Source organism: Lactuca sativa, chromosome 6, assembly GCF_002870075.4.
Source record: "Lactuca sativa cultivar Salinas chromosome 6, Lsat_Salinas_v11, whole genome shotgun sequence".
Taxonomy (NCBI): domain Eukaryota; kingdom Viridiplantae; phylum Streptophyta; class Magnoliopsida; order Asterales; family Asteraceae; genus Lactuca; species Lactuca sativa.
The window spans coordinates 148,553,857-148,569,547 of record NC_056628.2 but is presented as its reverse complement, the minus strand read 5'-3'; the positions used below and the strand labels follow the sequence as shown (position 1 = coordinate 148,569,547).

At 35.4% G+C, this 15,691-nt stretch overlaps 1 protein-coding gene across 1 annotated transcript; it reads right to left on the bottom strand.

Annotated features, from left to right (window-relative positions):
* Window positions 1–11,949: 11,949 nt before the first annotated feature.
* Window positions 11,950–15,398, bottom strand: LOC111898788 (luminal-binding protein). The gene is made up of 6 exons (XM_023894665.3): window positions 15,244–15,398; window positions 14,211–14,478; window positions 13,909–14,123; window positions 13,095–13,817; window positions 12,764–13,001; window positions 11,950–12,680 (listed from the first exon to the last, which is right to left on the bottom strand). The coding sequence occupies exons 1-6, from the start codon at window positions 15,281–15,283 to the stop codon at window positions 12,179–12,181; spliced, it is 1,986 nt and encodes a 661-aa protein (XP_023750433.2). The 5' UTR covers window positions 15,284–15,398; the 3' UTR covers window positions 11,950–12,178.
* Between the last annotated feature and the right edge of the window lie 293 nt (window positions 15,399–15,691).

Here is a 15,691-nt window from a genome sequence, read left to right as displayed (position 1 = left end):
TGGAATCTTTTAAAGAATGTCCCTTATTTTTAATATGCATGTTGGTTAAGTTAATTGTTTTTCGTTATTTAAGTTGCTTGTTGTTGTATGTGTGTTTTGTTACTATTTAATAAATGTCCATTTCTTTTAATGTATGTTGTTTCCTCAATCGCCAATACATAATACAACATAAAATAAATAACTAATACATAATATGCCACAAAATATAAATGGGGTACATAAATAACTAATACATAATATGACATAAAATATAAATAGGGTACAGGAATAACTAATACGTAACACGACACTAAAATAAAAACGGAGTACATAAAAAACTAATACATAATACTACATAAAATATAAAGGTGCTACATGAATAACTACTGCATTGAGGGAGGTAACAGGACCATCGTTTCATTTGGTATTTCCCAATGCACATGTGATGGTATAGTATTCACCAACTCAGATCCATATGCAAGTCGATACACAAAATTAATGAACTTGTAATCAACCATTCTGTGAATGGATTCAGATGTACGGGTTCTTAGACATGCTATAGCGTGGCCACATGGTATACCGCTTTTTTGCCATTTACCACAAGTACATACCCTTCGTTCAAGTTGTACGTTGGTGGTGGCAAAATTGTCATCGACTTCAAATGTATCCCCATACAAACGTCTTGCCTTCCAATTATAAGACTTGTTGAGACATTTTTGAACCTTACTCTCAACGTAAGGGGTCAACCCACCAGACAACCTCCCTGTAAAATTTGATATTTTAATAAAAATAATAGCACAATAAAAAAACTAAATATAACAATCTCCCTTACCCGCCACTTCAGCCCGTTCACCATACTTTGATTGTATCGACGTAGTGATTAACTCAGTTATCGTTGTTATAGGAAACTCACGTGTGGATATAATTTGCAAAATTTCAGGGACGTCAATCGATTTTAACATTCTAACGTACTTTTGGGAAAAATGCTCGTGTCCATTTTGAAATCGGTATATTGTCAAGCCAGTAAATTGGACTCCTAAGCAAGGTGCAGAAAGGTGGTTTCCTACATGTACTTTGCAACCTTTCCAAACACAAGTAAAAATCATCAACGCTATATGCATTGCATGACTTCCAAAACAACGATTCGACTTCCGTATTGTTATGTCTGACAGACTCACGTATTTTCGAGCTATATCTTTAGGACAATATCCATGATAGGAATCCGGGTAGGCACTCTGAACACCAAAGTCTATTTTATCACATAGGTTGCTTATGAAACCAACCTCTATGTCCTCACCTAAACAATCTTTTAACCTCATCATGAACCATCTCCATGATTCTTCACACTCTAAGGTTCCCAAACCAACTGCTAAGAGTAGTGGTTCATGATTTCCATCTAAAGCCACTGTGAAGTACATTGTTGTCAGATAGCTCCCAAGAAGGGGTAAATAACCCACATATATCAAAGGTATCATGCACCTAAGGAAGGTATGAATCTACATAAAAACGAACACATATTAGTGATAAGTAAAAAGTAATCGAGATACATTACCATGAAATATTATATAACTCAATAAAAGAAGTATGTTATACCACGCAACCTAAAGCCACAAAACAGAATTGAAAGCGGATGGTATCGGTTTTCTTAATGGCTGTGAAGGTATTTGGATTTGTTCTTTGAAGGTTATGCAAGAATATTGGTAGCTGAGAAAAGCTTCTTTCGGTGTAAGTACTCATTTTCAAAACCAATGAAAGTGTTTTACAATCATCACACAAATGCAATTATAAATAGAAAATATTGTATCTCTATTGTTCAAAATTCATAGTTTAACTTTTTAAATTCATAGTCAAACCAGTTCATTTCATAGTCAAAATTCACTGACCGACATGACAATACTACAGAATGTACTTGTCTGCAGTTCATAGTTCAACTTTTTAAATTCATAGTCAAACCAATTCATTTCATAGTCAAAAATCACTGACCGACATGACAATACTACAGAATGTACTGGACTGCAGTTCATAGTTCAACTTTTTAAATTCATAGTCAAACCAATTCATTTCATAGTCAAACATCACATATCGACAAGAAAAGACAAGACAGCACAATGTACTTGTCTGGATTTCGTAGTTCAACTTTTTGAACTCATAGTCAAACCAGTTCATTTCATAGTCGAAAAGAATTGTCTGTAATATGATTTCTTCTATAAATGGGTGTCACTCATTATGAAAAATTTAACTGAGAAAGTAACTCCGCTTTAAAAGAAAAATAAGGCTAATGGCATACTGCAATTGCGGAGGAGAACGTATCGTTAGGATTTCGGGTGCAGCTAAAAACCTAGGAAGATTGTTTTACGCTTGCCCATATTTGGTATCATGTTGTTAATGTCATTCAAATTTAAACCCTCGTGTTTACATGACAAAATTTTATTTTCTTACTGTCAATGTTAAATTTAACAGGGACCAAAATGTGGGTTTATTAGTTGGGTTGATGAAGAGAATGACCAATCATCTATGGTAATAGCTAAAGTAGCTAACTCTAATAAGCTCTTTCAATCAGAAAATAAGAAGTTAAAGATAGCGTTGGTTTGTAGTTGGGTGTTGTTCTTGACAGTTCTTGTTTACAAGTTGTAAGCTTTTTAATATTGTTTTTATGGTTTTGAAGTTGTTAGGTCAATAAATTGTTGTATTTATACTTATGTTTAGAACAGTGTACTTGTAACGTTAAAACAAATGTTGTAGTCGTTCTTATGTTGTAAGTATTGATAAGTTATTAGTAGGTCATTAATTTGTTGTAATTGTCGTAACGTTAAATTTTTTGCCATCCGTTGACGAAACTATAAAAATAAACTAATAATCAAATCCAACATTAATTTAGATATACAATTATATAATCCAACTACATAGGACCAAGACTAGACCCCCAATAAATTTTTGACATCCGTTGACGGAACTCTAAAGTTGCGTTCTTTGGGTCAACAAGAACACGTATTGGTTGACCTGAAACGAATTGCTCCATAAACATACAAACAAAAACACCGCAATCTCCCAAATGACTACTTTGTTGGGGAACATTTTCTTCATAAATGAATTGCATATTCAATGGAATCCTTGGGATGTTCCTCTGGGCCCAATACTTAATCTTATCCAAATAATTTGCCACCCGACGTTCAAATTTGGAGAAGATTCCTTCATATTTGAATTTTTCATAAGCCCCTCTACCAAGACTGTCATAAATATGCACTTCCATTGACGCTAATCGTAGTTCCCCAAATAGCCAATGATTAGGAGATGAATGAATCGACAATAGGACCTGTATAAGGATCAGAAAATAAAATTATGTTTCGTTACATCACAATACAAAAACATAACAAAAATAACGATAATATTTTCTGTGACAATCCAAGTTGTCCCGTTACATTTCCCCGTTACCGTTAACGGAATATTCCACTGTATAAAAGTTCCGTTAATTAGAGGGCATCAACTTAATAAACATTCCATTTGATTACCTTTAACATGTCGTTAAGTCGTGATAAAAGGAAATAAAAACACAGGACACACATTTTCATTCATTTGGAAAATGTCAAGTTTTATTATTACGACCACTAAATCGGGTGCGACCAAAAGCCCTGTTTAACGGCAGTATCGGGTAAAATTCCACTGAGCCCCGACTGTGAAACCTATATATGGGTGAGTGGAGTCAAATGGGAGACTTTTTACACTCTCTCTCTATACTCTCTCTCTAGACCCGTTTTCGCCCCGAATTCGCAACCAAACGCTTCCAAATTGTAAGTCTGCCTACCCTAGCTTATTCTAAACATAGTGATTCATGTTTATAGCCCAAAAATCATCCAATAAGGCATGGTATAAGGAGTTTACGGCCCAAGAACATTCTAGGGCCGTAAACCCCTAAAATAGTGCCAAACATGCCTCTAAACTTGTCCATAAGCTTGGAAATAATTAGGGGATATAGCCTAGGGGTGTTTAAACATTAAAATGCATGATTTTAGGACTTAAACAAGAGTTTACGGCCCAAGCACAAGCTTAGGCCGTAAACTCCTCAAAATCATGTCAAAAGTGCCCAAAAACACTCCCAAACTCATCCTAGGGCTTATTACATAATTTAGGGACTTATCCTCTTGAGTTTAGACCCTTGAAACACTCCAAAATGAATTAAAGAAAGGAGTTTACAGCCCAGACATGGTCAAGGCCGTAAACACCCTAATTCATGCCCAAAATTGTAGTTTTTGCCCCCCAAATGACCATAGGCCATTTCTATAAAATGCTAGAAAGGAATTAAGGGCTTAAACACAAGGAAAATGAGGGATTTCTTGGAGTTTATGGCCCAAGAATTATCTAGGCCGTAAACTCCCCAAAAACCCCCTCAAATGTTGGTTTTAATCACCCAAAATGGCATCACACTTCATTAGAAATCACTAGAAAGGCATTAGGGGCTTGAAACATCACAAAACTCAATGATTTAGAGTTTACGGCCGTAAACTCCTTTAGGAGTTGTTCTTAGACCGTAAACTCCATTATAAGGCCCTTAGAAACCTCAAACCCACTCATGCCTTTGAGGAAAAGTGCTTAAAATAATTCTATGAACAAGCTAGAAGCATCAAACACCCAAGAATATGACCTTGGGAGTTTACGGCCGTAAACTCCCTTAGGTTGGGCCGTAAACTCCTTGTTTGGTCCATGTTGGTGTTTTAAATCCATTTACACACTAGATATGTGAGTATAGCAAAGTCCCACAGCTGATAGGAGACCCTTAGCACCCTTAAACGCTACCCGGGACCCCAAACACTCAACCAAAAGTGTTTTCCACTCCTTTGAGTGTGTATAATTGTTTAATTAGTATATTATATGCTAATTGTATGTGAACATATGTTATCATATGTTAAAATAGGTCCTTGTGTGTGTTCAAGTCCTTGCGTGACCCCGAACGCCTAAACGGCACTACCGTCGGACCTACTTACACCAGGTGAGTTCATACCCCTGAATGAACCTTTTAAATGCTTTTAAATGTTTTTATAGGGGGGATTACAAGTTAAACATGCCAGTTATCATATCAATCACATGTGATTGATAACCCGCATGCACAAGATTTTGCCACTATACACTGTTTTTACCGAGTAGGACGCTTTAACGCTTCTTCAATTGTTTTAAAACTCTTACTTATACCTTTTAAACTAAATTCATTCTAGACTGGTTTGTGAAAGATTTTTCCAAGATTTTCAAGCATATTTTACAAAAGAATACAAAGTGTGAAATTTTCTGTTCGTAAAGGCTTTTCATTAAGATTCCTTTTTACGTATATTTTTATTTGAAGTTATTGCTGATTTGCTTATACTTATTCCATATTCCTACTCTGTAATGCTTCCACTTATACTGATAGTCGCTTATACCTTATGACGCTTATACTTATTCACGCTCTTACTTAGTGATACGATTCTTCTTCGCTTATACTTGATAACAACTCTACTTCACTTATACTTGATACGCTTTCGCTTCACTTATTGTCGCCTCTACTTCATGATACGCTTATACTTGTGCGACACTTCTACTTCACTTGCGAACGCTTTTACTTCACTTATTAGGCGCTACTACTTCACAAGGATCACTTCTACTTGAAATGCACTTAGTCATAGTTAGATGTATGTCCGTGCTTATATAGGTATATATAAGTAATGATTGAAAGACTTAGGAAGGCTCGTCTGCCCTATTTCCTTTTCTTCGTTGAGATGTGGTCTGGTGGGATCGGGTAGCCGTCCGAAGGTCGTTTGGTTCATTAGTTAAATACTATGTATATGAGTATGGACATACAGGAAATCCTCTAGTCAAGTCAGTTAAGAATCTCTACCTCTATTCTACACTTACTTTAGAAACACACTACCCACTGTTTGAAAGTCTTTACCTCTAGTATATCACTTACATTAGAAACCCACTTCCCTCTAGAAAAACACTATCCTCTATTTGGGATGCATCTTCGGGACGCGGCCTTCTCCGTCGTCTAGTTGGTAACCAGAGTCTCCTGTAGGGAGAGCGGACATTATGTGTATAGGCCTATACGGGATTGACAACCCCGCACCCTGACTGCTAGCTACAGTCCATGGCCCACCAAGCCAAGGGGTGACAAATGTCACATTCTATAGATGCTTGTAGGGCGTCTGGAACTCTAGTCAGTATGGTTACGAGTATCCTGGGTTGCCTTATAATTCATGGCTTTAAGGTAACGGTATTTCGTCAGCAATTTACACTGTATGCTGATGTCACTTTTCAGATTCACACTGTTTTGACCTTGCTAGCTGTATCTTTCATTTGATATTGTCTGGGGTCTATAGTCTCTGTTTTGACCTTGCTAGCTGTATCTTCCATTTGATACTGTCTGGGGTCTATAGTCTCTGTTTTGGCCTTGCTAGCTGTATCTTTCAATCGATACTGTCTGGGGTCTGTAGTCCTTGTTTTAACCTTGCTAGCTGTATCTTTCATTTGATACTGTCTGGGGTCTATAGTCTCTGTTTTGACCTTGCTAGCTGTATCTTTCATTTAATACTGTCTGGGGTCTATAGTCTCTGTTTTGACCTTGCTAGCTGTATCTTTCAATCGATACTGTCTGGGGTCTGTAGTCCTTGTTTTAACCTTGCTAGCTGTATCTTTCATTTGATACTGTCTGGGGTCTATTGTCCCTGTTTTGACCTTGCTAGCTGTATTTTTCAATCGATACTGTCTGGGGTCTGTAGTCCTTGTTTTGACCTTGCGAGATGTACTTTTCTTTTGGTATCGTCTGCGGTCTATATTCACTGTTTTAGACCTTACTAGCTATACCTTTCACCTAGTACCTTCTGGGGTCTGTGTCTCCCCTTTGTTAGACTGAACCAGGCGTGTCGTTAGTTCGATACCCTCCTGGAGTCTATGATTCTTTGCCTTAGCCAGCAGTCCTCACTGCTGAGGCATATGTTATTCCCTGATGTCTCTTGCTTTCTTTAAAAATCAAACTCAGTATTTTGATGATAATAGCAATTAAGGGAAAATACCTCTTACCACAATACACTGAACAGTCTTGGTAGAAGGCTGCTTTATTTAAAGAAAATATAGGATTTTCTGGAAAGAACACTGATGCTCAGAAAACACTTAAACTACTACTTATCAAAGTTATCTGACTAAATGACCCTAAATACTTATGAACTCACCAGCATTTGTAAAAATGCTGATACTCGCTTTTCAAATAACTTGTAATCTCAGGTCAGCAATTAGACAGGTACATCCCCGGAGCTGCTGATGAAGATGGCTTAAGTACCTTGCTGCACTTTATATATTTTGCTTGTATTACTTTGATACTATGTAATGTAACCATGTAAAATTATTACTATTAATGCAATGTTTTGTTGTACTTTGATTACTATATGCATGTGTTGTGATACTTGACATGACGTCATCCACCCCAGAACGTTTCCGCCGTTCCGGTTTTGGGGTGTGACATTTTCAATATAAACAATTAAGTTTACCGTATCAACATCCCACCAAGCAACCATGAAGTTGGGGTACATAGTAATACTAGCCATAAACGCCCTCCAATCCCGCCCTTCTTCCAAAGCATGAGAAACAAAAAAAATTTGGAGGCATTATTGTATGTCGGTCGCCCTCAAACCGTCTCTCCATCAATAGTCGGTACCAAATGGTTATATGCTGCACAAAATCATGATACTTTTGTTATTGACTAAAAAACAATTTACTTTTAAAATAATAAATTAACAATTAATTTACCGATGACTCCAACCATTCATCGTGTATATGCCCAAACAATGAGCTCCAAAAATCTCTATCTAACACGAAATTAAACAAACGATGCTGGACATCATATGAATGAAATAAATAATTTTGGATGACAACCTCACCGCCTGCTACGTAAGGTTGCAGTCGCAACATGGAGAAGTCGTGAGCAACACCAAAAGCTGGAGGAGGAACGGGGCTTGTTGATTTGATATCAACCTTCTTTTTTGCTCTTCTTTTTTGCTTCGGTGTCGTGTGCAACTAAAAACAATATTCAAATGTTTAAATCTCTATCTTTCAGATAATTCACATAAACATAAAATTATGAGTTTATAAATAAAATGAATACCTCGGTGTAAGGAGGGCACAAATATTGTGATGGTTTTCGAGTCCTCGGTTTATCGGGTGTAACTTCTTTGCCATCAACACCATACTCATCAAAATAATCTACAATTCTCGTACTTATTATTTCATCTTCGTCCGACACCTAATTTAATAAGCAATAATCTCTAATTAAAAAAATGTTTCAATCTACTAAAAACAAAATATAAATTAATGTAAGTATAAGAACCTCTTTAGTTTCATTATAATCATTTACGTCAAACACATCATCATCAAATTTGTTCCCCGCATTGTCATTCCTCTCCTCCAACTTCTACATTAAAAATAAAACTTTATACATAATAACGAAAGACACATAATTTAATAAGCAATAATCTCTAATTAAAAAAATGTTTCAATCTACTAAAAACAAAATATAAATTAATGTAAGTATAAGAACCTCTTTAACTTCACTATAATCATTTACATCAAACACATCATCATCAAATTTGTTCCCCGCATAGTCATTCCTCTCCTCCAACACCTACATTAAAAATAAAACTTTATACTTAATAACGAAAGACACATTAAAAAGTAATTATTAAAATCGTAAAGGTAATATTTATAACAATCTTGTCGTCTTCAATATCACCAAAAATATTTTCAGTTGTATTGTTTTTATTCATCACTTCATCTTGTACAACCTATATTTTCAAATATAAAATATGAACACAGCTATTCATATATGTTAATAAAATTTTAAAAATAATGTAGCGTGTAACTTACCTGTTCATCATATTTTCTTTGTGACACTATAGGATCATCAAAAGTAATGTCATTCCAAAATTGTTCAGTATTCACTTCTTCAACAAAAACTTCTGTAGGTTGTCGGTTCATAAACACATGCTGCTCCAGTGTATGTAGCCGTTTCAACACCTCGTCTAGGTTGTGTTTCCCACTGCCCCTACCTTTACCATGAGAGCGACCACTGGACGACATACTAGACGAAGATTCGTCTTGTCTCCTAAAATGGTCCCGTATTGGGGATGGAACTGGTTTCCCTTCACCATATACATACTCTTGAAATGACATATACTAACAAGATGTCATCTCACCATCACTCGGTAACATGTTTTGTCTTGGTGGTTGCCCCTCCTAAAAAGTCAAACATATTAAAAATGCATATAAAAGTATAATAATCAAGTTTATTAATAATAAACGAAAAATTTATAAACCTGTATCTTTGAAAAAATCTTGTTCACATCAACCCATTTCAATTTTTTTGTTCCACTCCATCGTTTCATCCGAGGCATGTCTTTATTTTTTCTCAATACAAATCCACATGCACGAACAGCCGGAATCATCTCATATATCCATATCTACAATTTTTTACAATTACAGTAATAAAAGTTAAAATTAAAATAAAAAACATAACAATAAAACAATTTAAATATAAGAAAATTTTTATACCCTTATTGGAGCCGTAAATCCTGAGACGGAGTACTTTAAAGTTTGACGACACTCAGGAAGTGATAAATAATTATTTATTTTGTTCCATGTATCCTCAAGGTCAACATAAGTAAAATCCCAAAGATAGCTACCCCAAGCGAAACTAACAAAACAAAAAAAACAAAATTGGTTTTTATATAAATTATAACTTTAATAAAATAAAACTTTTAACGTAAACAAAATATACCTGTTCCAGAAATCCAAATTCTCAACAAAAAAAAAAAACCAATCTTGTGGCACCCGATCATTAATTTCTTTTCCCAAAAAACCTTCACACAAAATGTATATCAAACATACTCTAACTGTATCAACGTCGTCAACTTCTAAGAATGTTCGATTTAAAATTAAACGTTTCAGGTCGCCGATTTTCACCGAACTATTGATATGGTCCGGAAATAGCCGCTCACGCAATAAACATCTTTTTTTACTAGTTAATAATTTTTCCGACGCTTTTTTCCTGATGTTTTTTGGATACTCCCCAAAATTGAAGCCGGTTATCAAACAAAACTCTTCCGGCCCATAAACCATTTTTGTATTGCCTACTCTAAAATGTAATCGTTTTATTCCATCTGGAGATAAAACAGGGTCCGACCGGATCTGATGAAGGAACATTTTATGGAACAACAATTTGTCCCCTTGTAAACGAGGGACATCCATAAAATAACCAAATACAGTATCTCTGAAAATGGCCCGTCTGACACCATCTAAAACTTCAAATACTTCCCATATATTACCGCCCGAGCCTTTTAAGTTCACAATTGCTTTCATATTGATAAAACTAAAATCATGCTGCAAAAAAAACACAAAAACAAATTAGAGAACAAAAAAATATTTTGTTTTTAAAATATATGATTATGAACTGCAATAAGTACATAAACAATAATAATTTTAGTAATGCAAATACAAATTCTAAATTAATAATTTATATATTTACGATAAAAAACACTAACATACACATATATAAACAATTTTCCAAGTTATACAACAAATATATTTACGATAAAAAAACAATATCATACATAAATATATAAACATTTTATTAAACAAATTTTCAACTTAAACGGCAAATATATAAACAATTTTTATCTTTCTAATTATATAAACTAACATTTTATAACCATATAAACAAACAATTTTTCAAATAAAACGATAACCAAATTAATAATTTTGCAAGTTATACGACAAATATATACAAATTTTCAACTTATACGACAAATACAAACAATTTCTAACAATATATACACGACAAATTTTCAACTTATACAAATGTTATACTTATACGACAAATATATATATACAAACAACTATTTTGCACATACTGTAATTTAACTATTTTTCACTTTATATAAACAATTATACGATAAGAATATACACGTTTTCAAGTTATACAACAACTAAACAAACAACAAAAATAACAAATTGTAAACATTATTCTAACAATTTATTTAACTAATAATTTAAAAAATAAGCATATTCTAACCATTTTATTAAATGTAAAACCACCAGATGTACACTCTACGCAGTTTCTACTTGTATATTCAAACAACCACTAACAAAATAGCATTTAAAGTTCAAGTATACTAAAGAAATATTAAAACTATCAAACACAACAAAATTACCCTTTCACAAACTTTATAATTTCTATTTTTTTACACTAAATAATACAATAAATGATAAAATAATAAAGAGTTAAAATCTAACCATATTTGTGGGATTGTTGACATAATCCTCCATTTTCTTCAAAAACTAGCCACAATCGCGAAAATAGCCCCGAGATAGAGAGAGTTTTTGTATAGAGAAGAGTGAAGAATGGAGAAAAAAAAATGTTTATATAGTCAAAAAGAGGGGAAATCGCAGATGGGATCCTAATTTCGCAGATGAGGCAATTCCATCTGCGAAATTAAGGTTATTTTTGCAATTTCGATTTTTTTTGCTATTTTTATAATGTAATTAGTATAAATAACTATTTTTATCATTTTCTGGAAATAATTCTTTTAACAAGGTTTCCTATATTTGCCCCTACACACATTATGTGAAGAATCGTTTAAGTTTCTCCCATATCTGGCCCCACATAGTACACACCATGGGGGCATGGGAGGAAATATTTTAAAATAGTTTTCCATATTTGCCACTACACAACAATGAAGGAATACTTTCCCCAAATTTCTTCCATGACGTGGTATCACAAACATTTTAAATTACTTCTAAAGAGATAAAGAATTGCCTATTGGTATATCAACTCGAATACTTGATTTCAGCTTGATTGAAACTTGATTTTCACGAGTTTATTTGGATTACAGAAGTACAATGGTTATGTATTTTACTATAATAAACAGACCACATAAGTTCCACCAGATAAAAATAGCATTGCAGTAACACATAAACCAAGTTTTTTAAGCGTCAATCGTACAAATCCAGAAGTTCCTTCACTTTTTAACAAAAACAAAAAATAATAATCCAAGTGAAGCACAAGACCTCAACTTTCATATAAACCAAAATTATACTACTAAGTAACCCTATCGTCTTCTCTCTATCTTTTCCATCCCAAAAAAAAAAAAAAAAAAAAAAAAAAAAAAAAAAAAAAAAAAAAAAAACCCTAAAGTTCATCGTGTTCATCATCATCTTCCGTTGACTCAGCTCCACCACCTGGAGCCCCACCAGACCTCTGATAAACAGCTGTAATAATTGGATTACAAACAGCCTCAACTTCCTTCAACTTCTCATCATACTCCTCCTTCTCGGCCGACTGATTCTCATCCAACCATTCAAGCGCCTCCTTTGTTGCCGACTCAATCTTCTCCTTCTCATCGCTCTCAAGCTTATCCGCCAATTTATCCTTATCACCAATTTGATTCTTCATGTTGTAGACATAAGTCTCAAGGGCATTTCTGGCATCAATCTTTTCCTTCACCTTTTTGTCTTCTTCAGCAAACTCCTCTGCCTCCCTAACCATTCGTTCAATCTCCTCCTGACTCAATCTCCCCTTCTCATTTGTGATTGTTATCTTCTCTGATTTACCAGAAGCCTTGTCCTCCGCCTTCACGTTCAATATACCATTCGCGTCCACCTCAAATGTCACTTCAATTTGTGGTGTTCCCCTGAAAATACAATCAATTATGTTTAGTTTTAAGTTTAAGTTTAGCCCCTGGAAAACTAAAATATTGACAAACAGGTCACCAACCTTGGAGCCGGTGGGATTCCGGAGAGATCGAATGTTCCGAGAAGTCTACAATCTTTTGTCATACTTCTTTCACCTTCGTAGACTTTAATGGAAACAACAGTTTGTTGATCTTGATAAGTTGTGAAGACTTGTGATTTTTTAGTTGGAATGACTGTGTTTCTTGGGATTAATTTCGTCATCACTCCCCCAACGGTTTCGATTCCGAGAGTAAGAGGTGCCACGTCCAAAAGAAGAATATCTAGTAGGCAGTAGCATATATTTATTTGTCAGAATATAGTTTTATTTTTAATATATAATAATAATAAATAAAGAGTTAGAATTACGGGATTACCTTTAGTTTCGTCACCACCTTCACCGCTCAAAATACCTCCCTGTACGGCGGCGCCAAAAGCGACGGCCTCATCGGGGTTCACACCTTTGTTTGGTTCCTTTCCATCGAAGTAATCTTTCAGAAGCTGTTGGACTTTTGGGATTCTGGTACTTCCACCGACGAGGACAATTTCGTCAATTTGGCTCTTCTGTAAACCGGCGTCGTCCATGGCCTTCTTGACGGGTCCCATGGTCTTTCTGAACAAGTCGTTGTTGAGTTCTTCGAATCTGGCTCTGGTCAACGGCTCTGAGAAATCTACACCGTCAAAAAGCGATTCGATCTCGACTCGGACTTGATGTTGGCTACTCAAGGCTCTTTTGGCTCGCTCGGCTTCCCTTCTTAGCTTTCCAAGAGCTCTGTTGTCTTTGCTGATGTCTTTTCCGTGCTTCTTCTTGATTAGCTTGATGAAGTACTCCATGATCCTTTGGTCAAAGTCTTCGCCTCCAAGATGGGTGTCACCGTTTGTTGAAAGAACCTCAAAAACGCCATTGTCGATGGTTAAGATACTGACATCGAAGGTTCCACCACCAAGGTCGAATACCAGAATGTTCTTTTCTCCTCCTTTCTTGTCAAGACCATATGCGATGGCAGCAGCTGTGGGTTCGTTGATGATTCTGGCAACGTTCAAACCAGCAATCACACCGGCGTCCTTTGTTGCCTGTCTTTGGGCGTCGTTGAAGTATGCTGTATGAAGGAAGAATCGAATAAGTAAAGAAATAGTTTGAAGGACATCGTTCTTCAAGGGTACAAAAGTAAATTCTGTTGTTTTACTAACCTGGAACTGTGACAACTGCGTCCTTGATCTTCTTTCCCAAGAAAGCTTCGGCTGTCTCCTTCATTTTGGTTAGAATCATGGCGCTGATCTCTTCAGGACTGAAAACTTTTGTTTCCCCACCGGAAAGTTTAACTTGGATGTACGGCTTTCCATCTTTGTTCACGAGTTTGTAGGGGACGAGTTTCATATCCCTCTGGACTTCTTTGTCCTCAAACCTGTCACACAAACATAAATTGCTCAACATTGGGAAGAAACATGATTTCTGATATCTAAACAACAAGCAGATTGGAAAAGTTGCATACTTTCTCCCGATGAGTCTCTTGACATCAAAGATGGTTCTCTCTGCGTTTATAGGTGCCTGATTCTTTGCTGCTTCACCGATCAACCTCTCGGAGTCTGTGAAAGCCACCCATGATGGAGTGATACGGTTTCCTTGGTCATTGGCTATGATTTCGACATGGCCATTCTTGTAAACACCAACACACGAGTAGGTAGTTCCAAGATCGATCCCAATAACAGTTCCTAACTTGTTGGCTTCTTCTTTTGCAATGGAAATTGCAGATAGACAACCTGTAACACATTAAGGTTAGTATATTAATGTAACTCATCTTCATTTGTTATCGAGAATCCAAAACATGAAAGGAAATATGATGTTAATTGCAAAGGCATGAGACAATCAATTCGAAATTAACCAGGACATACTACGCTAATTATTGTAAAAACTTGTATTAGTTATAAAAGCATGCCAATTGTAATTTGTTCCGATTGCAGAGGATATCAATTGATTCAAAATTTCATCTAACAATTTACACGAATGAGTTGTTAGAATGTGTCGATGTGACACGTGGCTGGCCCCTGTGTGTTTCCAAAGTCACCTCAATAACTCTATGTTTAGGGCCGCGTATAATCCAGATCAGTGTATAGAAATTGAATTAAACAAAAAAAACCGATCAAAAATAATAGTAATTGAGAAATGTCAATCGCTAATCTCTATATCGACAATAAACACTCAAGTAGAAAAAACTCTCTTTTACGATCACAAAACGATTTATCTACTTAAGATTAATAAAACAAAGAACAACACTAATCAACAATGTAAACATCAATACGAGCTGAAATTCAAACATATTCGAAACGAAAACCCCAAACTTTTCTCAGATCTCAAAAACCGAATCCAAACCACACTGAAACTACAAACGATGTCACAATAAACAAGCAAAGATGCAAATCAAAACTAAAACTACATTTGTCACATATATATACTAGATTCATAGTTTCATACACAATATCAAGAAAACAGTAGCAACATAACAAGTCAAGATCTGAAAACATTACCAATTAAGATGATCGCTAGCAGGATGCCGGCGCGACCCATGCTTCACCACTCTGCTCTCTAGCTTTTATGCTCTTTTGATAATCGGCGTAATGGAAAGGGTTTTGAGCTTTGAAACGGAAGGTTTCTTTTTTACAAATCAGATCTGTGCGGGAGGGAATTTATATACATAAAAGCGCGCGTGTTGTACATACGCTTACACAGAAGCGCGTTGAATTTGTTCGGGTCTCTCGCGAAGACACTCGATTTCATGTCATCGATGATGACGTGGACCAATCAAATTTCAAGTATGGGTGTTGTAGCCAATAGGGATGGATCTCGTGTTGTGTCGCCTCCTCATGCACTTATTGGTTAGTTGTTAAATGAGGTCCCTGGAGTTTCGAGTATTGTAGTTTAATTCCTTAAAGTATCTGTTCGTGGCTTTGTGTGTATTATTTATATTTTTTAAAA